The sequence below is a fragment of the Odocoileus virginianus genome, chromosome 9, assembly GCF_023699985.2.
Source record: "Odocoileus virginianus isolate 20LAN1187 ecotype Illinois chromosome 9, Ovbor_1.2, whole genome shotgun sequence".
Lineage (NCBI taxonomy): Eukaryota > Metazoa > Chordata > Mammalia > Artiodactyla > Cervidae > Odocoileus > Odocoileus virginianus.
In genome coordinates, this window is record NC_069682.1 from 50,553,069 (window position 1) to 50,570,383 (window position 17,315).

Sequence of the window (17,315 nt, forward strand, 5' to 3'; positions counted from 1 at the left end):
CTGCAGGAGGCAAGTCAGAGCTTCTGAGTCCATGGAGGAGGCGCGTGGAGGCAGACGCCTCCCTTCCCTTCCTCATTGGGTTCAGCTGTGAGCCGCTCATCAGGCTTGGCCACACCCTCCAATCTTTGTTCGGTCGCTAAGTTATGTGCGACCCTTTGTGACCCCGTGGACTGTAGCCAACCAGGCTCCTCTGTCCTCCACTAACTCCTGGAGTTTGCTCAAATTCGTGTCCATTGAGTTGATGCTATCTAACCATCTCATCCTCTGCCTCCCCCTTCTCTCTTTGCCTCTAAAGGCAGGGACAATTATATCATGGACAAGAGAATCTACAAAATTCCTGCCTTCTAGAGTGGCTCAGACGATAAAGCATCTGCATGCAATGTGGGAGACCCAAGTTCAATCCCTGGGTTGAGAAAATCTCCTGGAGAAGGAAATGGCAACCTACTCCAGTATTCTTGCCTGGAAAATCCTATGGACAGAGGAGCCTGGTATGTTACAGTCCATGAGGTCGCAGAGAGTTGGACACGACTGAGTGACTTCACTTTCAGGAGTCATCCTAGGACATCCTCACAAGACTGAGGGTGGGGCTGTGGGACTGGGGGCGGGGCAAGCCACTCCATCCCATCCCCACTGAAACGGCCTCTCGCCCAACCCCCCTTCCTCCTGTACTTCCATGCCTGACAAGGCAGGGGCGCCAGAGGGCTCCTGCTGGACCAGAAGGGTGCCTGGAATCCCATTCCCCCATCCTAGCCCTATGTAGACTCTCCCACCTGCTGCCAGGAAACACTCTCCCTTGGAGAGCAGCCCCTGTCTTGAAGCCCCAATAGCCACAGTGGCCTGGGGAGAGGCCAGGGGGCCGGCTTCACATCTACCAGCCAGTGTCCGGGGTCACTGCCCACCTGTCTTGGGCCATTACTCTCCCTGAAGCTTGCAGCTCAGGTGGGTCTGAGCGGCCTGCCAGCCTATCCCCAGGTCCCGCTGCTGGGCACAGATACTCCCCTCCCCCAGGGTTGCTCTAAAGGGGTCTTCTCCCTCTAGACTTCAAGCTTTTCCATCTGAGCCTGAGTCTGATAATGGTCTGGATAAGGACCCTGACCCCTGCGGTCACTGTATGGCCCACACTAGCCCCAACAAGTGACTTTAAGTTTGTCCATCTCCCCCGCCCCCACACACAGGACAGGAGCTGTCGGGGGAGCATGTTAGTGGGAAGCAGGTCCCAGCTTCCAACCCACAGAATGAACTAGGCTCCCTCCCCCTGCCCCCACCCTCAGGTGTGAGCTCCATCACTTCCACCCGTCGGGAGGGGAGAGGTCAGCCCTGGCCAGGGGGACAAAGTCAGGCTGAGGGGAGCATGCCCTGTGGGTTGGGGGCTGCTGAAGGAGGGAGGCAATCTGTTCCCATGCCAGGTTGGAGGGCCCAGGGTCCCTGTGTGGAGGACCTATGGGCTGAGAGGCAACTATGGCTGATAGGGCCGGGGCAGAGGGGACAGAGCCAGGGAACCACCACAGAGCTTGTGCTCCGAGGTGCATCACAGAACCCTAGTCAGGGCACACCCGACACTGCTCCACACCCTTGAATCGGTGACAAAAGTCAGCCTAGGGACCCAATGCCCAGCCCCAGAGGCTCTGGGTGGCCGTGCGATCAGGGTGCATTTTGGGGGGTGTACGCTGGGGGGCACACACACTCAGGAGGGCCGCACCAGGGTCGCATGCCAGGCACTTCCACAGCAAAGTGGTGACACAGCTGGGCCACATGCAACCATGAGTCCAGACAGAGTTACTCATGAAACCAGCCCCTCCCCTGCCCTGGCCATCCACGAGCTGCCATCCATACCGAAACACTCAAAGTCAAATGAGTTTATTCAGAAAAGGCCTCTGCACCAGAGTAAGAAAATGAGCACCCCCTCCCACCCCTCCAGACCCTAAAAGGCCAAGTTACAAAGGTGGGGAGGGAGGTGGTGGTACAGAGGAGGGAGGAGGTGGGAAGTGAGGTGAAAGGAAGGCGGCTGAAGCCTCAGCCTCCCGGAGGGCAGGGCCTGGCCTCCTCGCAGCTGCAGTGACCACCAGGGATAGGCCAACAGAACTGGACACTGAGAACAGCTGACAACGTGGCTCCCAGGCCTGTGGCAGGGCAGGGCCAGGAAGCCCACGGGCGTCCCCTTCCCTAAGGCTCTCCGGGATGGACACGAGGCCCCTCCTCTGCGGGCTCTGCCCTCTCCTCCACCTCCGGTCCTGCAGTGGCTGGGCTCCCAGGGGCACTCTGCTCCAGCCCTGCCTGGCCTTCTGCTTCCTCTTTGACCCCATTTGTGCTGTCTTCAGCCTCTGAGCACTCGGATGGCTCAGGGGGCTTAGTGGTGGCCAGTGTCAGGGTGCCACCATAGGCTGCTGCCTCTGGGTGAGCACTGGCACCTTGGTCCATCTTCCTTCGCTTCCTCACCTCATCGGCCACCTTGGCCCCCCGGAGCTGGGGGCAGGGCTGCTTGGCCTCCTCCGGGGCCTGGTTGACCACTCCCTGGGTCTCTGCCCTGAGGCTGCCCTGGCTGAGGGCGCAGCCCTCCAGGTTCAGGGCGATCTTCTCCACCTCAGAGGCGCTGGCTCCTGGCTCCCCCAGGGCCCGCTCCCGCAGATTTGCCTCCAGCTTCCTCTTCTTGCTCTCCTTGGGGTTTGGTGACTCTGGTCCCTGCTCCTCACTGGTCTCATCTTCCTGGTCCCTCTCCAGGGCTCTGACCTCTTGAGACTCTGTGCCAGGCAGCTGGGGACCCTCAGCCAGCGGGCCTGCCTCCTCATCCTTCCCCAGCCCACAGATGTGCCTCTGGGTACCGGCTTCAAGGGTGGGTTCCCCAGGGGTCTCCTCCTCCTTCACCTCTCTGGGGCAGGCAGGCCGTGGTGAGCAGGGTGGCGAGCATGGCTTGAACTTCTGCAATTTGTCCTGGGGCCCCCAGACGAACCTGCAGCGGGGCCGGAAGTGCTCCCAGGCGAAGTGCAGCAGCTCGCGGCGCTGGTGCCGGCAGCGCACGGTGAACACGAAGTAGTCCAGGGCGCTGTGCCGCAAGCCCGGCAGCTGCCTCCGCACCAGAGTCTCCTCCAGGAAGAAGCGAGCCAGGGGTGCCTGGTAGTGCGCCAGCCCCAGCTCCCCCAGAGACTTGAGGATGCGGGTGATGCGGAGGTTGTTGTGGCTGTGCCTGGTGGGGACAGGAGGCACTGGTGGGGCTGCACACGGTGGGTGGTGCTCAGCCAAAGACTGCCCTTCTCCACCCTGCCCCCACTCCCCCAAGAGGCTGGTGTCCACCAGTAGAGACACTCCGGCCCACAGGTCAGCTCCCATTCCCACCCTGTCCTCAGGTCCCTGAGAAGATGGCCTGTGGACCTGGATCATGTTCGAGGAAGGACTGTGATGCATTCCCTAGAAGGGTGACTGTCCCCTTGGTCCTATGGAACACCCACCCCCAGCACAGCTGGAGATGAACCAGATGGGGACCCTCTAGAAGCAGGGGTGTTACCCACGTGCCCTGAGCTGCCCCTCCCCTCCACCCAGTGCATCCCAGTGGGGCAAGGGGAGGATGTCTCCCACACCCCCCAGGTGGGGTAATCAGGGATGCAGTGAAAGTGACGGAGCCCCTGGCAACCCAACCCATGCCTACATGGGTGGCAGGCCACAGTCAAGAAGCCCACAGCTGAATCAGGTGGCACTCACCCCTACTCCCCCTGCTCCCTCCCCAGTCCTGCCCCACCTGGTCCCATCCTCACCCCTTGCTCTTGCCCCTACCCTGCCATTGCCCCACCTCCACAAGCTCAGAGGATGCTGGGAGTCTCAGGCCCCACCTTGCAGGCCCCCTCCCCAGAGATGTTCCTCTGCAATCAGAGACCAGCTGTGCAGACCCCTAAGCTCCCGGCCTGCTCACCAGTTGAGGTTCTGGAAGCGTTTCTGGTAGTTGTGTGCTCGGCACACCCGGCCGGTATCTCGGTCCTCGAGCTGGATCCCGAAAAAGCCCAGCATGAGCTCATAGGCCTGGACCAGCCGCTCCCTGACCTCCTCAGACTTCTTAAATGCCTGGAAAAGCCCCCAAGGGTGGCAGAGAGCTCAGTGTCAGTGCAACACAGCCAAGAGCTGGACACCTTCCTCAGGCCCAAATTCACCTGCAGCCTTGGCTCAGACCCTCAGGGTGAAGGGCCAGGGCACAGAAGCCCAGGGCTGCTCACTTGACTCTGAACTGGCACCAGATCTCCCCAGCCTGAGGCATGTGCTGTAGCCTTGAGAGGAACTCCCTGACCTACGGAAAGACCTCAGGGACCCCAGGGCTGGACATGGGACTGCAAGCACCCATCCTGTCTCTTGGGCACACCTGCTCAGCCTCCCCGGCTCCTGGAGCCCCCTCCCCACTCTCCAGGCATCATCGATCTAGCCCAAGCCAGGGCTGACTAAGGCAAAGCCTGGTCACTCTGACTGCTCATGGCTCCTTCCCTAGACCCCTGGACATGAGCAACCCTCACGGTCAGATTTCTCTGGAAGCCTGCAAGGAGCACTGAGGGCCAGAAGCAAAGACCACTTACGAGGGAAGATAATAAAACTGTGGGCAGAGGAGTTCTTCAGCTCCTGTTCCTCAATGGACCCGTGAACACACGGGTGAGGCTAGCCGTGACCCATACCTCGACCTCCAGAGCTCACCTCGATCTCCCGGAGTGTGAGGGGCTTGGCATGCCAGTTCACCCCTGGCTCCCTCAGCGGAAACAGCCTGTGAGGGAAGGGATGGCACAGGCCCAGTAAGTGGCACACACGGCCCCCAGGGCTCTCTGCTCAATTCTGGCAGGGTTGGCTGGACCTCACCTGCCACACATGCTATGGTCTCTCCCCAGTCAATAAAGTCAAAGGGTGAGGACAGGAGAGTTCCAGGGGGAGTGTCCAGGATAAGGGCCCAGGACAGCCTAGCCACAGGAGTCCCACCTGCCCGCACATCAGCAGGGCACCTGCCAGACAGCGACCCCCTTCCCTACCATTCCCTTTCATTCTCACGTTTTTCTTTGCCACCCGCCATTAATGCTGCGGAATTATTCTCAGGGATATCCTGTGCCCTGAGCTCGCCTCCTGCAAGCCGTCCTTAAAGGACATTGCATTTGCAGGCCAGCCTCCGGGGGGCACCTCAAGGCACCATTAGAACCGGCCCTTGCGGCAGAGGGGCTCTGCGGACAGATTCAGGACAGTCTCAGGGGGCCTCCAGCGAGCCAGCTGGTTGACTGTTCTTGTTGTTCACCAAAGCCAGGGTCAAATCCCAGCAGCAGAGGCTGTTCTCAGCTGGAGAACACAGAGCGGTCTCCCCTTAGCTGGCCCTCGCCTGCAGAGCCAGGCACCTGGCACAGAGGGCAGTGCGCCTGCTCAGTAAGCAGGGAGCCTGGAAGAGGCGGAGCCAGGATCCAGTCTGGGCGGGGCCTCAAGCCCCTTCTCAGAAGCCCCGCCCACTCACCACTGGATGTAGGAGTGATTGTCCTCCAGGAGTTCATAGTCTTCCTTCCAGTTCTGAAGAATGTCCTCAATGAAACAGCCTGGGAGCCCCACAGAGACAAGTCAGGGGGACTGCGGGAAGCCCCTCCCCCCACCCCTTTCATGAGGACCTTGGGGCTTGGCAGCTTCAGGTTGTGCACACCGCCTGTGATGTTAACCCAAGTTAGGCTGACCACCACTTTGCAATCTGGAAGGTGAACCCTTATGGCTGATAGAGGGCACACCAGAGTGGGCAGGCCATGCTGGGCACTGTGGGCCAGAGGACCCAGGAGGCCCCAATAGGGAAGAGCATGTGGTCCCATACCTGCACCTGTCTTTGTAGAAGGGGGGCCTTGCTGCACCCCACAGACCACTGCTAGCTGGAGTTCTGCCCTCACACAGGGCCTGCCACCAAGCCCCACACTGCAGCCTGGTCTCTGCAGGGCACCCCCCACTTTCTGCAAAGAGCCTGGAGGGGAATATTTGAGGCTGTGTGGCCCCTGATGTGTGCAGCAAAGGAGCCATGGACAACAAGTATGTGGATGGGTTCTGATAAAACCTCACCCTGGACACTGGAATTTGAATCTCATATGATTTTCGCATGTCATAAATGTTATTGTACCATAAAACTTCCCCAACTGTTTAAAAGGTAAAAACCATTCCTTCCTATTAGTTTATGTATGCAGCTTCCTCACTATGGAGGTAGAGTCGAGTAGTCATGACAGAGACTGTGGGCCTGCAAAGCCACCAGCATTCATCACCTGACCCTTTGGACCATGGTGGCCACTGTGTCCAGGCCAAGGGTTGGGGCCCTGGGTCCCTCAGCAGCTTCGGGGTGGGGGGTGGGGTGCACTGTGGGGATATATCTGAAAGCGACAGGTCCAAACCATGTCACAGCAGACCAGACAGGCAGAGGAGAGAGGAACACCCCCAGAATGGAGCTGCCAGCAGCTGGGCAGGTACACACCATTAGGCAGGAACCGAATCTCATTTTTGTAGAAACTCAGGTTGAGCATGTCACCATTGTCATCTCCTTCTACCAGATCCTACGGAGTCAGAGAAAGGTGACAAGGTGTCATCCAAACAGGTTGCCTCCAAGGACCCCTCATACTGAAGCATTTCTGGGGCAGGTGGGAGGGAGGTGTTGGCTCTTGGCCCATGAACCTCCAGACATCCTGAGGGCTGGTGAAGACCCCAAGTGCCAAGCCTGGGTCCCCCACCCCACAGGGGAGGACCAGCCTTCATACTTAGGAGATAGCAGCCACCACCAGTGACGACCACTCTGACCACCAGTGATGACCATCCCCCTCTCAACAACGTGGGCCAGGGCTGGAAGGTCCCCTTCATCTGCACCCCAGAAACAGTCCACCAGTTCCCTGAGACTCAGGTGCAGAGGGCAGGGGCTGAGGAAAACAGAAGCCATGAGATGGGCTGGTGGGGCCTCCTATGGATGAGCTGGCAGCTGGCGCTGTCACGGTGTGAAAAGTGAGGGTGCTGTGGTGGGAGTTAGGGTGTGGTGCTCTCACCCCGTGATTATAGGAAGGATTCAGTCCTGGTGGGCTACAGGGGTGGGTATGGGGGGCAGGTCTGTGCACAGATACCTACCGGGTAGTGGTGCCGGTACCGGTGTGTGTCCCGTGCAGCTCGCCAGTTTCGGGACCCTGTCACCTTGAGCTGCGGAGAGAGAATGGATCAGATCCCAGTGGGGAGACCCTCTCCATTTCTCAAGGCAGCCAGCAAGCAGGACCCACTCCAGGGAGGCCCCACCCTGGTGAGGGCAGCAAGGACTGTGCCTAGCTGCCAGCAATGTCAGAGGGGCCAGAGTAGCTAGAGTGAGCCCTCCAGACTCCAGGCCAATGTGCATTCTTGGGATGCCCCCCAACTCCAGCATCATTTTCTCCTCCCATGTTTGCTGGCATCACAGTCCAGGACCTCCTCTGGGAACCCCGCCTCCCCCAACACTTCCTCCTTGCCCTGCGCTCTAAGCTGACACCTAAGGGGCTGTATACCCAAGGCAATGGCCTTGCCACCAAGAGCCTCAGATGCTTCTGAAAGGGGTTTCTCAGCCAGACGCCAGTTAGGTCAATGGACAGTGGGTGGAAATGGAACTCAGCAGAAACTGCCCTGCACCCCCCCCCCCCCCCACATCAGCATCCATTTCTCAGCCTCCCTGGGTTGGTCCAGAGGGCAGGCCCTGACCAATGCTGGTCATGTGCACAGCTCAGAGCAGGGCCAGCGCCATAGGTGCACAAATGAGCATCCAGGAGGAAGCACCAAAAAGCTATACCGGGACCCAGTGTGGGGCAGCCAGGAAGGACCCATGGGGGACTGGAGAGGAGATTGGGACTCTGTAGAAGGAGAGAAGCCACAGCAGAGGGACAGGAAAGAGGTCAGAGGACCATGGGCTTCTCACAGGAAGGTCCATGTGCCGAAGCATTGCTTTAGGAGTGTGGCCCATGGAGCTACAGTGAGGATGGTGTCCTCCCATCTAAGCTGCACCACGTCCAGCTTAGGGGCATCTGCTTGGGGGAAGAGGTGGATTCCTGCCCTGTGACCCTGACCACTGCCCAACCTACCTACCCTAGGAACTCATGCCCGCCTGAAACACTGGAAATGTGCCCAGGTCGCCGGCCTTCTCAGCAGGCCCAGGAGCCCCTTGGGGTTCCTCTTGCTGACCGACCACTCCAAGACCCAGAGAGAAACTTGAACACCAGAGTGCTCATCTGCAGCACTGATAATCCATCACTGAGACCACTAAGCCTGAAACTCAAGCTTCCCCAGAAACGGTGCCAAGATACCCTGGTCCCAGAGGGAGGGGGACACGTGGTGACAACTATCACTTGGAGCCCTTCCTCTCACCCGGAACCCCAGCTGGAGCAATGGCATCCACTCAGGGATTGTGACACCCAGTGAGTACCAGCAAGTAATTGCCGGTAATGTTGAATAACCATGGTTATGACAAGTAACCAGTGGTGACAACGAGGAGCCGGTGGGCACGCCAGCTGCTCTGGCTCAGGCAAGCCACACACATGTAGCCTCCAAGGCCACCTCCAGACGACATGAGGTGAGCCCCGGTCAGAGCGGGTAGGTGCTGCACCTAGTCAGGGTCAACCGGGTGGGGCAGGCTAGGGGCTCTGGGGCCTGGGGAAGGGTGGAGGCAGCAGCTCCAGGAGAGAGGCGGTGAAGAAGGCCAGAGCTGAGGGCTGGGTCTGTCTAGAGGACAGAGCCAAGGGCCTGAGGCTGGGATGTGACAGGGGAGTCAAGGATGTGCTGGGGCCATCCTCTGGAGGAAGTGTCACCGCGTGGATCTGGCCCTGGGGACAAGGGTCTGAGGGTGGCCCTGGATTCCCTGCAAGGTGCCCTGGTGGGGGAGCGCGCGGGGGAGAGGGTCGGGGAGGACCTCAGCGTGTCCTGGGGACCAGGACGCGAGTAGCAGGAGGACAGGGCGGGAAGGGGGCAACCGCTGGAGATGGGGAGCCGGGCCCCAAGCCGGGTCTCTGGGAGGTGCCTGCACACCTGGCCCCGCGGCGGGGCGGGGAACGGCTTGCCAGCAGCAGGACTTTGCCCCCCTTTGCCGCCGCGGCCTCCCCAGGGGCGCCGGGTTCCCAGGGCGCGGGGGCGGCACCTGGAGCGCGCTGGGCCGCGCCTCCTCCTCGGCCTCCGCGTTTCCCGGAGCGCCGGTCTCGCCATCCTCGCCGGCCTCCGCCCGCGGGCCCTCGCCGTCCTCCTCCTCATCCTCGTCCCAGGTCGAGTCGCAGTCCGGGTCCTCCATGCTCAGGTGGCGGCGGGACCCGCTCCGGCGGAAGCGAAAATGAAACAGGGAGGAAGCGCGGGGGCGGGCCGGAGGCGGGCCGGGGGGCGGGTAGGAGGCGGGCCCGGGGCTGTCGTCTCGGCCCGCCCAGTCCTGAGGAGGACCGTCCGCAGGATGTACCCTCCAAGGATGTCCCTCTGAAGGAGGCCTGTCCCCCCCACACCGAGAAAGCCTCTCCGGAGGACGCTCCCCTCTCCCCCGAGGTTGCCCCCCTCCATGCCCACGTAGGTATGGATTTCTCCCTGGAGAGGACCCTTGGGGGTGCTCCCCAGGGTACCCTCTCAGAATGCTCCCAGGTCCCCTTTCCCCTGGAGAATGGCCTCCTCCACCCTGGAGGACCAGAACCACTGCCCCGCCCCCATGTTCTCAGAAAAACGTAGACAGGAAGCCCGCCCCCTGAGGAGGTCCCCCAGAGCACCCCTAGAACGTCCCTTCCCCTCCGAACACCCTCCCCTGCAGGGCACCTCTCTCCACCATGATCCTCCCAAGGATGACCTAAGGGAGGATGTCCCCTTGAAGGGTGGCCCCCTGGAGCTTGTCTGTAGCAGATGTCCCTCCACAAGTGTGCCCCTAGGAGAATACCCCCAAGTTGTCTCCCAGGATGCCTCCCTTAGGAGACCCCCAGGTGCCCCCCAGGTGTGGGCTGGGGCAGCACTTTCATCAGATGTCCTCCGAGGAGTGACTTGCTTTCAGGATTCTTCAGGTGAACAGCAGAACTCCTCTTGCTGGACAATAGGAATGGAGATCCCCATGTCCCCTCCAAAGGTTCACACCCAGGTGGTCTGCCTTTTCAAGGCCATTAGGAGTGTTTCTCTCCAGTTCTGACAGTCCCATAGTGCAGTGTCCTTGTGGGCCTGACCTGCTGTCCTCTTTGCTGCAGGTAATGGTTGTAAGACAGCACAGGTGCTGCCATCACTGACTTGGAGGCACCAGGTAAAGACCCAGACACCTGGAGGCAGGAATGACCTGGGGTCACCCTCAGGGCTGGTCAACAGAGACTGAGGCCCTGCTCAATTCTGCAGGCTGCCAGGCCTCAGGTTGATATGCCCAAGGATGTGACAGTCCTTGAGCTGTGCATCTGGGGACAGCTCGGAGCCGGACAGAACCTGCCAGTCTTGGCCATGGGCACGGCTGAAGACCCTTCATGCTGGTGTGTGAACTCCTTGCAGGCTTACCAACCTCCGTTCCCTCTCTGGGTACCATCTCGCCTGGACAACCTTCTAGGACAGTGGTGACTCCCCCAAAAGTGTGGAGTTCTGGGCATTTCTGCAAAGCTTCTGCCACTGATGGCCAGGGTAGGTGTCCCAAGGAGCAGGCAACAGATAGGCAGGCTGTCAGGCATTGTGCAGGGCTGGCCTATTGCAGACTGTGGCCACAGGCCTGGATTTCTCCTTAGCTGACTTGCAGTTGGCTGTGACTTCTGGAGGGATGGGGCCTTCTGATGAGGCACTGCTGTCTGCTGGGGTGCTCTGAGAGCACTTGGGTGGGTGGGCAGGCTCCCCCATCTCTACCAGAAAACAGATAAGCATGCACTGGAGGACACTCAGAGCACAGCCTCCCATACTGCCTCCTGCCACACATATGACTTGTTCTCAGATGGGGCCCAGCTTCTGCTTTACAAGTGCCAGCCACACTCGATTGCACCAAGGTGCCGTCTAGATGCCCTTCCCTGTGGTAGGAGGCCCCTCTGAAAGTGTGATCTTCTCCTGGAATCTCACGCCACGGGGCCCTTAGGCACCAGGTCTGACTGTGGGGTGTAAGCTTCTGCTTCAGCTTCCTGTACGGGGCAGTCAGGATGGAAGGCCAGGGCTGCTCAGGGTCAGTAGACCTGACACGAGACACTACGTGCCAGGCACTGCGGGCCCTACTGGGGCAGCAGGTGCCAGCCTCCAACCCCCACCAGGCCACCGCTCAGCCCACGGAGCCCCATGGGCTCAGGGATTTCCAACCGCCTGTGGCTGATGTTGGGGGGATGGGTGGCACAGTGTCCTTGTGGTTTGTCAGGATGAGGGTGAGCACCTCCTCTCTCACTTGGGAGGCCTGAGCTCCGCCCCAGTTGGCATGCTGGTGGGGAGCAAGCACTACTCCCACCAGGCACCACTCCGACTGGGTGCCTCTCTTGACGGTTTTTATTTGAAGGGATGCTCACATGCAACAAAGTAGCCACTCTAGACCTGTTACTAGTTTGTATATTCATTGTATCAAGTGATCCAAGTACATCAAAGCCTAGCTTCAATTATAAATCTTGAAAAAGACAACCTCCTACTATAAGAAAAGTTAACTTTGGTATCACAATCACACAACTCCAGTTGCTTTTTTGTGCTTTAATGTCCCTCAGTCAAAAGTGTGTCTGGGTCAGCCTGGTGTCCAGGCTGCATCCTCCCTCAGCCTGCCTCCCTCTGCTCATTCATTTGGTCTGTTTGCCAGTGCAGTGACTCTTGAGAATACAAAAATAACCGCTACAAATTCTCTGTATCTGGCATATAAAAACTGAGTGAAAAGTATCTCAGTAGTCTGTTACATTAAAACAAAACATCTCAGGAAAAAATACAACACAAGTTCAACTTCTGCAGTACTTTTTTCATATAAAACCCTAGTAAAATAGGCTTCTTAAAAATTAAATAGTGAAATACCAACCAAATTATATACATCATTACAGTACAGGTGAATGAGGCAAAGTACCCAGTTCTCAGTCTCCCTGGTGGTGGAAGGACCGGCGCCTGCGGCCTGACGCTTCCCTGAGGCTGCAGTCAGTTGAGAGCGAGCCTTTGACCGGTGGACAGACGGACAAACGGGAAGACCCGGGCCTCTCAGAGCAGAGAGGCAGTCCATGTTTTATTGCTTGCTGTGCCCGCTCTCTGCCCACGCAACCTGGTCCTCAGGCCCATGCCAACGCTTGGCCCCAGGTGTCGCTGAGCCAATGCGATGGAACCCACGAGTGTCCAGAGAGGACGCGGCCTGGGCTCACACATCCCGGGTCTCAGCATCTGAGCGGGACCCGTCCTGGGAGCTGGGGGCCATCTGAGCCCAGATGGTCTGAGTGACACCTCAGGAGCCTCTGGCACCCGAGGGCAGGCAGCAGGGCTGGTGGCATTTGACCCGCTGACTGCCTGGAGACCACAGCATCCGCCTGCTGCGAGTGTCTACGTCCGGCGCCGCTTGGCTGCACTGGGGCTGGAGGGGTTGCTGTTGGCGGTCAGGACTTTGTCAGTGACCCGGCTGCGCTTCCGCTTGTCTGACCCCTCCTTGGACCCCAAGTCCGAGTTGTTCTTTTCTTTGTCTTTGCTGGACTTTTCTGTTGCTTTCCCCAAGCTTCCTGAAGATGAAAAAACTGGGAGACAAAATCATTTGGCTGAAAACAGAATATCCAAAATTTTATTTCATCTTCCTGTTCAGTTACAAAAATCTATACCTATGTACAGGACATCGACCCCAAAAGGCTCCTCCCTAGCTGGGGGTGCCTGCATGGCTGTGCCCATCTTTGCTTCTTGGGGTTCACCCTGCACTGAGAAGGCCACCACCCATTCAGTCGGGCACCCTCTGGCACCCCACCCCCCCTAGGTTGGCCCCGAGAGTGACTCCCCTGTGTGGGAGGCTCTCCCTGAGCAGATGGAAGCTGCCTTAGCTGCTGAGACAGATGAATGACTCCATTGCCCTTGATGGGGAGGCCTTGCCGGACTGGGGTCCATGCCCCTGGGGCCTAGAGTGGGAGGGCAAGCTCCACACTTACCATCATCAGCCCCATTGTGGGGGTCCACATCTTCCTTCATTTCCTCTTTCATTTCCTCCTCGATGATCACTTTTCCTGTGGGGAGATGGCCGATGGTGACCTGGAGCCTGCAGTGGTGAGCGCCGTGGCCCTGCCTGACCACGGTGGCTCAGGCCAGGGGCTGCTCCTGACTTGGGAGGTGTCGTCCCCTGTCCTGGAGGCCCCCAGACCACCCCATCCTGGGGGGTGAATACCACCCAGCCAGTAACCCTCACTCTCTGAGGCTCGTGACCTTCACCCTGACACCACCACCTTTTTCCATTCCCAAATCTGCCCTTGCCCGAGCCATACCTTCTCGGACTTCTTGAATGATTTCTTCTGGAAGGACGAAATTCCTCTCTGGATTTGGGAACGGAAGAATCTCAGACTCGTGCTAATGACAAATAAGGTGTTTTTTTGTTGTTTTTTTTTTAAGAAGCAAAGAAGAAAATATGATTTTAAATATCACATTTTAAAGAAAAGGTGACTAGAGATGTAAGAGCCAACTCAGGAGTGACCAACGAGCACAGATGACTGTCCTGGGGGGCTGCAGTGGGCAGGCGCGGGGCCTGAGGCCTTTGTTCTCTCTCATGGAAACCAGGCAAACAAAGCAAAATGGAGGAGGCACCAGGAACGCTCATCAGGCTCCACTTGTTCCCCAGATCACGTAGGCCCGGAGGGACAGTGAGCCAGAAACACCACTGCCAGACAAAGGGAAAGGTGAGCTGGTGGGAAGGGTCTCTGGGTTGGGAGGGGATTCAGGAAGACAGGGCTTCTAGTCCCCAACTTGGGAGCTGAGCTGACAAGCCAAGTGGTCAGCGAGTAAGTGTGCCAACTGCCAGCCGGGAGCTTCACAAACCCTGAGAGCTCCTGGGCCCATGGTCATCCCGTGGGATGTGGGTGGGACCCACAGACCCGTATTTACAAGGTCCCAGGTGACCATGGCATCAGCTCCATAGCGGTACTGGGGTCCAAGGAACTGAGGAAGGAAGGGCCACCTGTCCTGGACTGAGAGCCCCCTTGGAAGCCCCCACAGCTTAGTATCACGGGGACCCTGTGCTGGGCATCATGGCCTCAGCACCCTCTGAGCCAGCATCTGCACTTGAGAGCCATCTGTCCTGTCTACCGCACCAAAGGCCCCCCAGGACACGGGCCCTGCCGTACTTCTGTGTCCAGCTCTGGGCCCCAGCCTGGAGTGGAGATGCAGGAAGTGTCTGGGGGCCAGGTGACACCCCAACATGACAAGCATGGGGGTCCTCACGGGACCCGGGAATTCTGGGGGAGTGGGGCCCCAACTGGTGGGCACAGCCCTTTGGGGGGCCTGCTTCAGTTCAGCAGCTTGACCACGAGTTTCCGGGTGCTAAGTGCGGGCTGGGGGTCAGAGCAGTGCTGTCATTTCTCTCCTGTCTCTGCCTTGCGACAAGGAGGTGCAAACGACTTGCCCAAGGCCAACAGGGAACTTGCGGTGGTGAGGGTTAAGGACACAAGCGGGTCTGAGCGTCACTCTCCGCCTCATGACAAGCACCGGGTCTCAGTGGGAGGAGGGTGTGGTGGCAGTGCAGCCCCGAGTCCTGATGCCTGCTGCCACAGGGCCCTGACTCCTGCTGTTCCTCTGCAGGGAACACCCACCTGTCTTTTCTGCTGTCCTGGTTACCAAGTTGACCTGCTCTCCCTCAGGCCTGGCATCTGGGGATTCCTTGAGGGCAGCCTTCTGGTCACCCTGGTTCTCACAGAAGCCACAATATTCATCTCAATGTGACTCAGACCCAGTCACCTCCCTACCTATAGCACTTGGCAGTTTTCCACAGGACTGACAACCTAAAAACCCCCTCCCACACAGGCCTCAGCTCCCTAGTTATCTCCTGGAAAGATCTTAACTGGACCTCATCTCCCCCCCCAAATCTAAGGTAGGTTCAGTGCAATAACTAGCTACTGTCATCAGGCTTGTGTTTTCATAAAACTACCCAGAGCTATCTTGTTTAACAATTGGTCACCTGTGGGACATCCTGGATGTCAAGGTCCCTGAGGCCAGGACCTGGTGGGGGCGGGGGGAGGCGGTGTGGAGGGGGCTCCCTGCCAGCGGCTCTGGCGGCGGGGGTCCAGCTCACCAGTGCTTGCATGTCATACATGGTGCTCAGGTGGTCCCAGATGACCTTGGATGGGACCTGCCGACCGATGTTTTGGCTGAACTTGTCTCGGATGCAGATCATGTGGAAGTGCCGATTCACACCTGCAGAAGGAAGGGGTCGGCTTGTGGGGGAGGGGTAGGCCAGCTGGTAGGGTGGAGAAGAGAGGTAGGGGGCAAGGGGGAGAGAGCGGGCAGTGACTGCAAGGGTGTAGGGAGGCAAAGGTGGAGGGTGCAGGAGGTAGGAGGTGCGGGGGGGAGAGGTGGGAGAGGAAAAAGCAGGGGTCTGCAGCGGAGGTGTAACGAGGGGACAGTGGTGGGGGTGCACGTGAGGGCTCAAGTCAGCCGGGATGGGTGGCTGGGCACAGGAAGGGGGGAGTCGGGTGGGGGTAGGGTATAGAAGGGGGCAGCGTGGGGGACTGCTGAAGGAAGCATGGGTAGGGTGCGCAGGTGGGGGCAGGGTCGGCGGGGGTGCAGGCGCAGGAGGCCCCGCCCCGCGCGCCCAGCGCGCGTCCCCGACCGTTGCCGGCCGCCCCGCCCCCACGCGGGTGGGCCGCCCCGGCGCGGCGCTTTGCTCACCGACGGGCTTGTGGCCCAGCATGGCGTGGAAGAGGCACACCTCCACCTCGGGGCTCCACACCACCGTCTCCTCGGCCGGGCTGGTGGCAGCCTCCCCCGGCCCCTTGTCGCCAGCCGCACCGCCGCCGCCCACCTCGGCCTCCCCCATGGCCCCGCCGCCCAGCGAGGAGCCCCGGGCGGGAGCCGGCGCGGCCACGAGCTCCGCGCAGGCGCACTCGCGGCGTGGGCGCGCGCTCGACGGGCTCGCTCTCGGGCTCTCGCGCGGCGCAGGCGCAGGCGCAGCTGAACGCTGGGTCGCCGCGCCCCCAGGCGGCCAGGTCCCGCTGCGCAGCGCGGGCAGAGCCGGCAGATCAGGCGAAGGAGTGGGTTTGCGTAGACGGATGGAAATGCCCTAAATTAGATTGTGCTGGTGGCTGCACAGCTCAGGGTAAACCCCGCTGAACTCTGCGCTTACGATGGCGGGATTGCAAGCTGCACCTCAGTAAGAAGCAAAGAAGAAAAAGAACAGGAAACCTACAGTTCCTGCGAGTGGGGGCTCCAAGGGCTTTCACTGCCTCTAGCTGACCCTTGGCCTGAGCGCTGCACAGAGAGGCTCCTGCACACCGGGGCATGGACGTCGGGGTACAGCCTTCCCGCCCCAGGCCTCCAGGGTGACCAGCATTGGGCCTTGCGGGTTAACTCTGGTCGGGAGGGGCGGGGCCTCTGGGGGCGGGCCAATCGGGGCGGCCGGCCTGGGCAGTCAGGTGACAAGCTCAAAGCTGCGCCCAATCAAGACCGCCGGCTCCGCCCCGCCCCGCCCCACCCGCGCCCCCGAGGGCTTCTCCCCGCCCCTTCTCCGTCAGGCCACGCCCACGCGGTGCCCCGGGAGAATACCCAAGTCGAGGAGCGCTCTTGCTCTTCGTCTCTCTCCCCGGTGTAGACGCCGGGTCGGCCTTCCGGGTCCCTTTCCGGCTCTGCGGCTTGCCAGCCGTGTGAGCCAGGCAAGACGCTGAGCCTCTCCAGGCCTCAGTGTCCTCCGTGAAGTGCAACTAACGACGGCGCCTTATCCCGGCGTGCCCTGGGCACACGCTCGCGCTTCTTAGCGGGCATTTAGAACTGCTCTGGCCAGCCTCACCCCCGGAACAGCGGGGACTCAGAGCCTTGGCCTCCCTCATGTGAAGAGCGCTGCTGGTGATGCCAGTCCCCACAGCGTGGGGACACGTGGCCCAGAGAGGATTTCACAGTGACCCAGTGCCACCGGCTGTCCTGGAGCCATGATGTGGAGGGACATTGTGACTCCTTTCCTCTTTCCTTTCCTCCTTTCCTCTCTCTGACCCACAAGTGTGGCTCCCCTCAGGGTTTGCTGTGAGGTGGAATGGAGCACAGCCCAAAGCCACTTCACACGGGCTCTGTCACACAGAAAGTGCCAACAGACAGTGGCCCTTATCATTAATCTCCCTGCACTTGCCGGACACTTCAGGGTCCCTGCTCCTCCACCAGGTCCACCCTCTGCTCATTCTATCCCCACCCAATTCCTGCCTTCTTCAATCTGGAGAGCCTCCTCCTCTAGGAAGCTACCCCCGATGCCCACAAGACAG

General features: G+C 59.9%; 2 protein-coding genes across 2 annotated transcripts; both read right to left on the reverse strand.

Annotated features, from left to right (window-relative positions):
* Positions 1-1,841: 1,841 nt before the first annotated feature.
* OGFR (opioid growth factor receptor) lies at positions 1,842-9,304 on the reverse strand. The gene is made up of 7 exons (XM_020889529.2): positions 9,101-9,304; positions 7,081-7,149; positions 6,443-6,521; positions 5,459-5,537; positions 4,666-4,732; positions 3,902-4,050; positions 1,842-3,181 (listed from the first exon to the last, which is right to left on the reverse strand). Exons 1-7 carry the CDS (start codon positions 9,245-9,247, stop codon positions 2,164-2,166), a joined length of 1,608 nt encoding a protein of 535 aa, XP_020745188.2. The 5' UTR covers positions 9,248-9,304; the 3' UTR covers positions 1,842-2,163.
* Positions 9,305-11,595: 2,291 nt separating this feature from the next.
* On the reverse strand, positions 11,596-15,942 carry MRGBP (MRG domain binding protein). Its single transcript, XM_070472442.1, has 5 exons — positions 15,739-15,942; positions 15,143-15,264; positions 13,347-13,428; positions 13,017-13,091; positions 11,596-12,617 (listed from the first exon to the last, which is right to left on the reverse strand). Exons 1-5 carry the CDS (start codon positions 15,884-15,886, stop codon positions 12,430-12,432), a joined length of 615 nt encoding a protein of 204 aa, XP_070328543.1. The 5' UTR covers positions 15,887-15,942; the 3' UTR covers positions 11,596-12,429.
* Between the last annotated feature and the right edge of the window lie 1,373 nt (positions 15,943-17,315).

Bases quoted from the DNA above. Each gene is read 5' to 3' on its own strand.
- OGFR (XM_020889529.2), bottom strand. From the start codon at position 9,247: ATGGAGGACCCGGACTGCGACTCGACCTGGGACGAGGATGAGGAGGAG. The intron at 5,538-6,442 runs GTGTGTACCTGC...TGGGGCTCCCAG, and splicing joins GATTCGGTTCCTGCCTAATG to GCTGTTTCATTGAGGACATT. The intron at 4,051-4,665 runs GTGAGCTCTGGA...GGGCTTTTCCAG, and splicing joins TCACACTCCGGGAGATCGAG to GCATTTAAGAAGTCTGAGGA.
- MRGBP (XM_070472442.1), bottom strand. From the start codon at position 15,886: ATGGGGGAGGCCGAGGTGGGCGGCGGCGGTGCGGCTGGCGACAAGGGG. The intron at 13,429-15,142 runs GTGAGCTGGACC...ATTTGTCATTAG, and splicing joins TGTATGACATGCAAGCACTG to CACGAGTCTGAGATTCTTCC. The intron at 12,618-13,016 runs GTAAGTGTGGAG...TTTGTCTCCCAG, and splicing joins CCACAATGGGGCTGATGATG to TTTTTTCATCTTCAGGAAGC.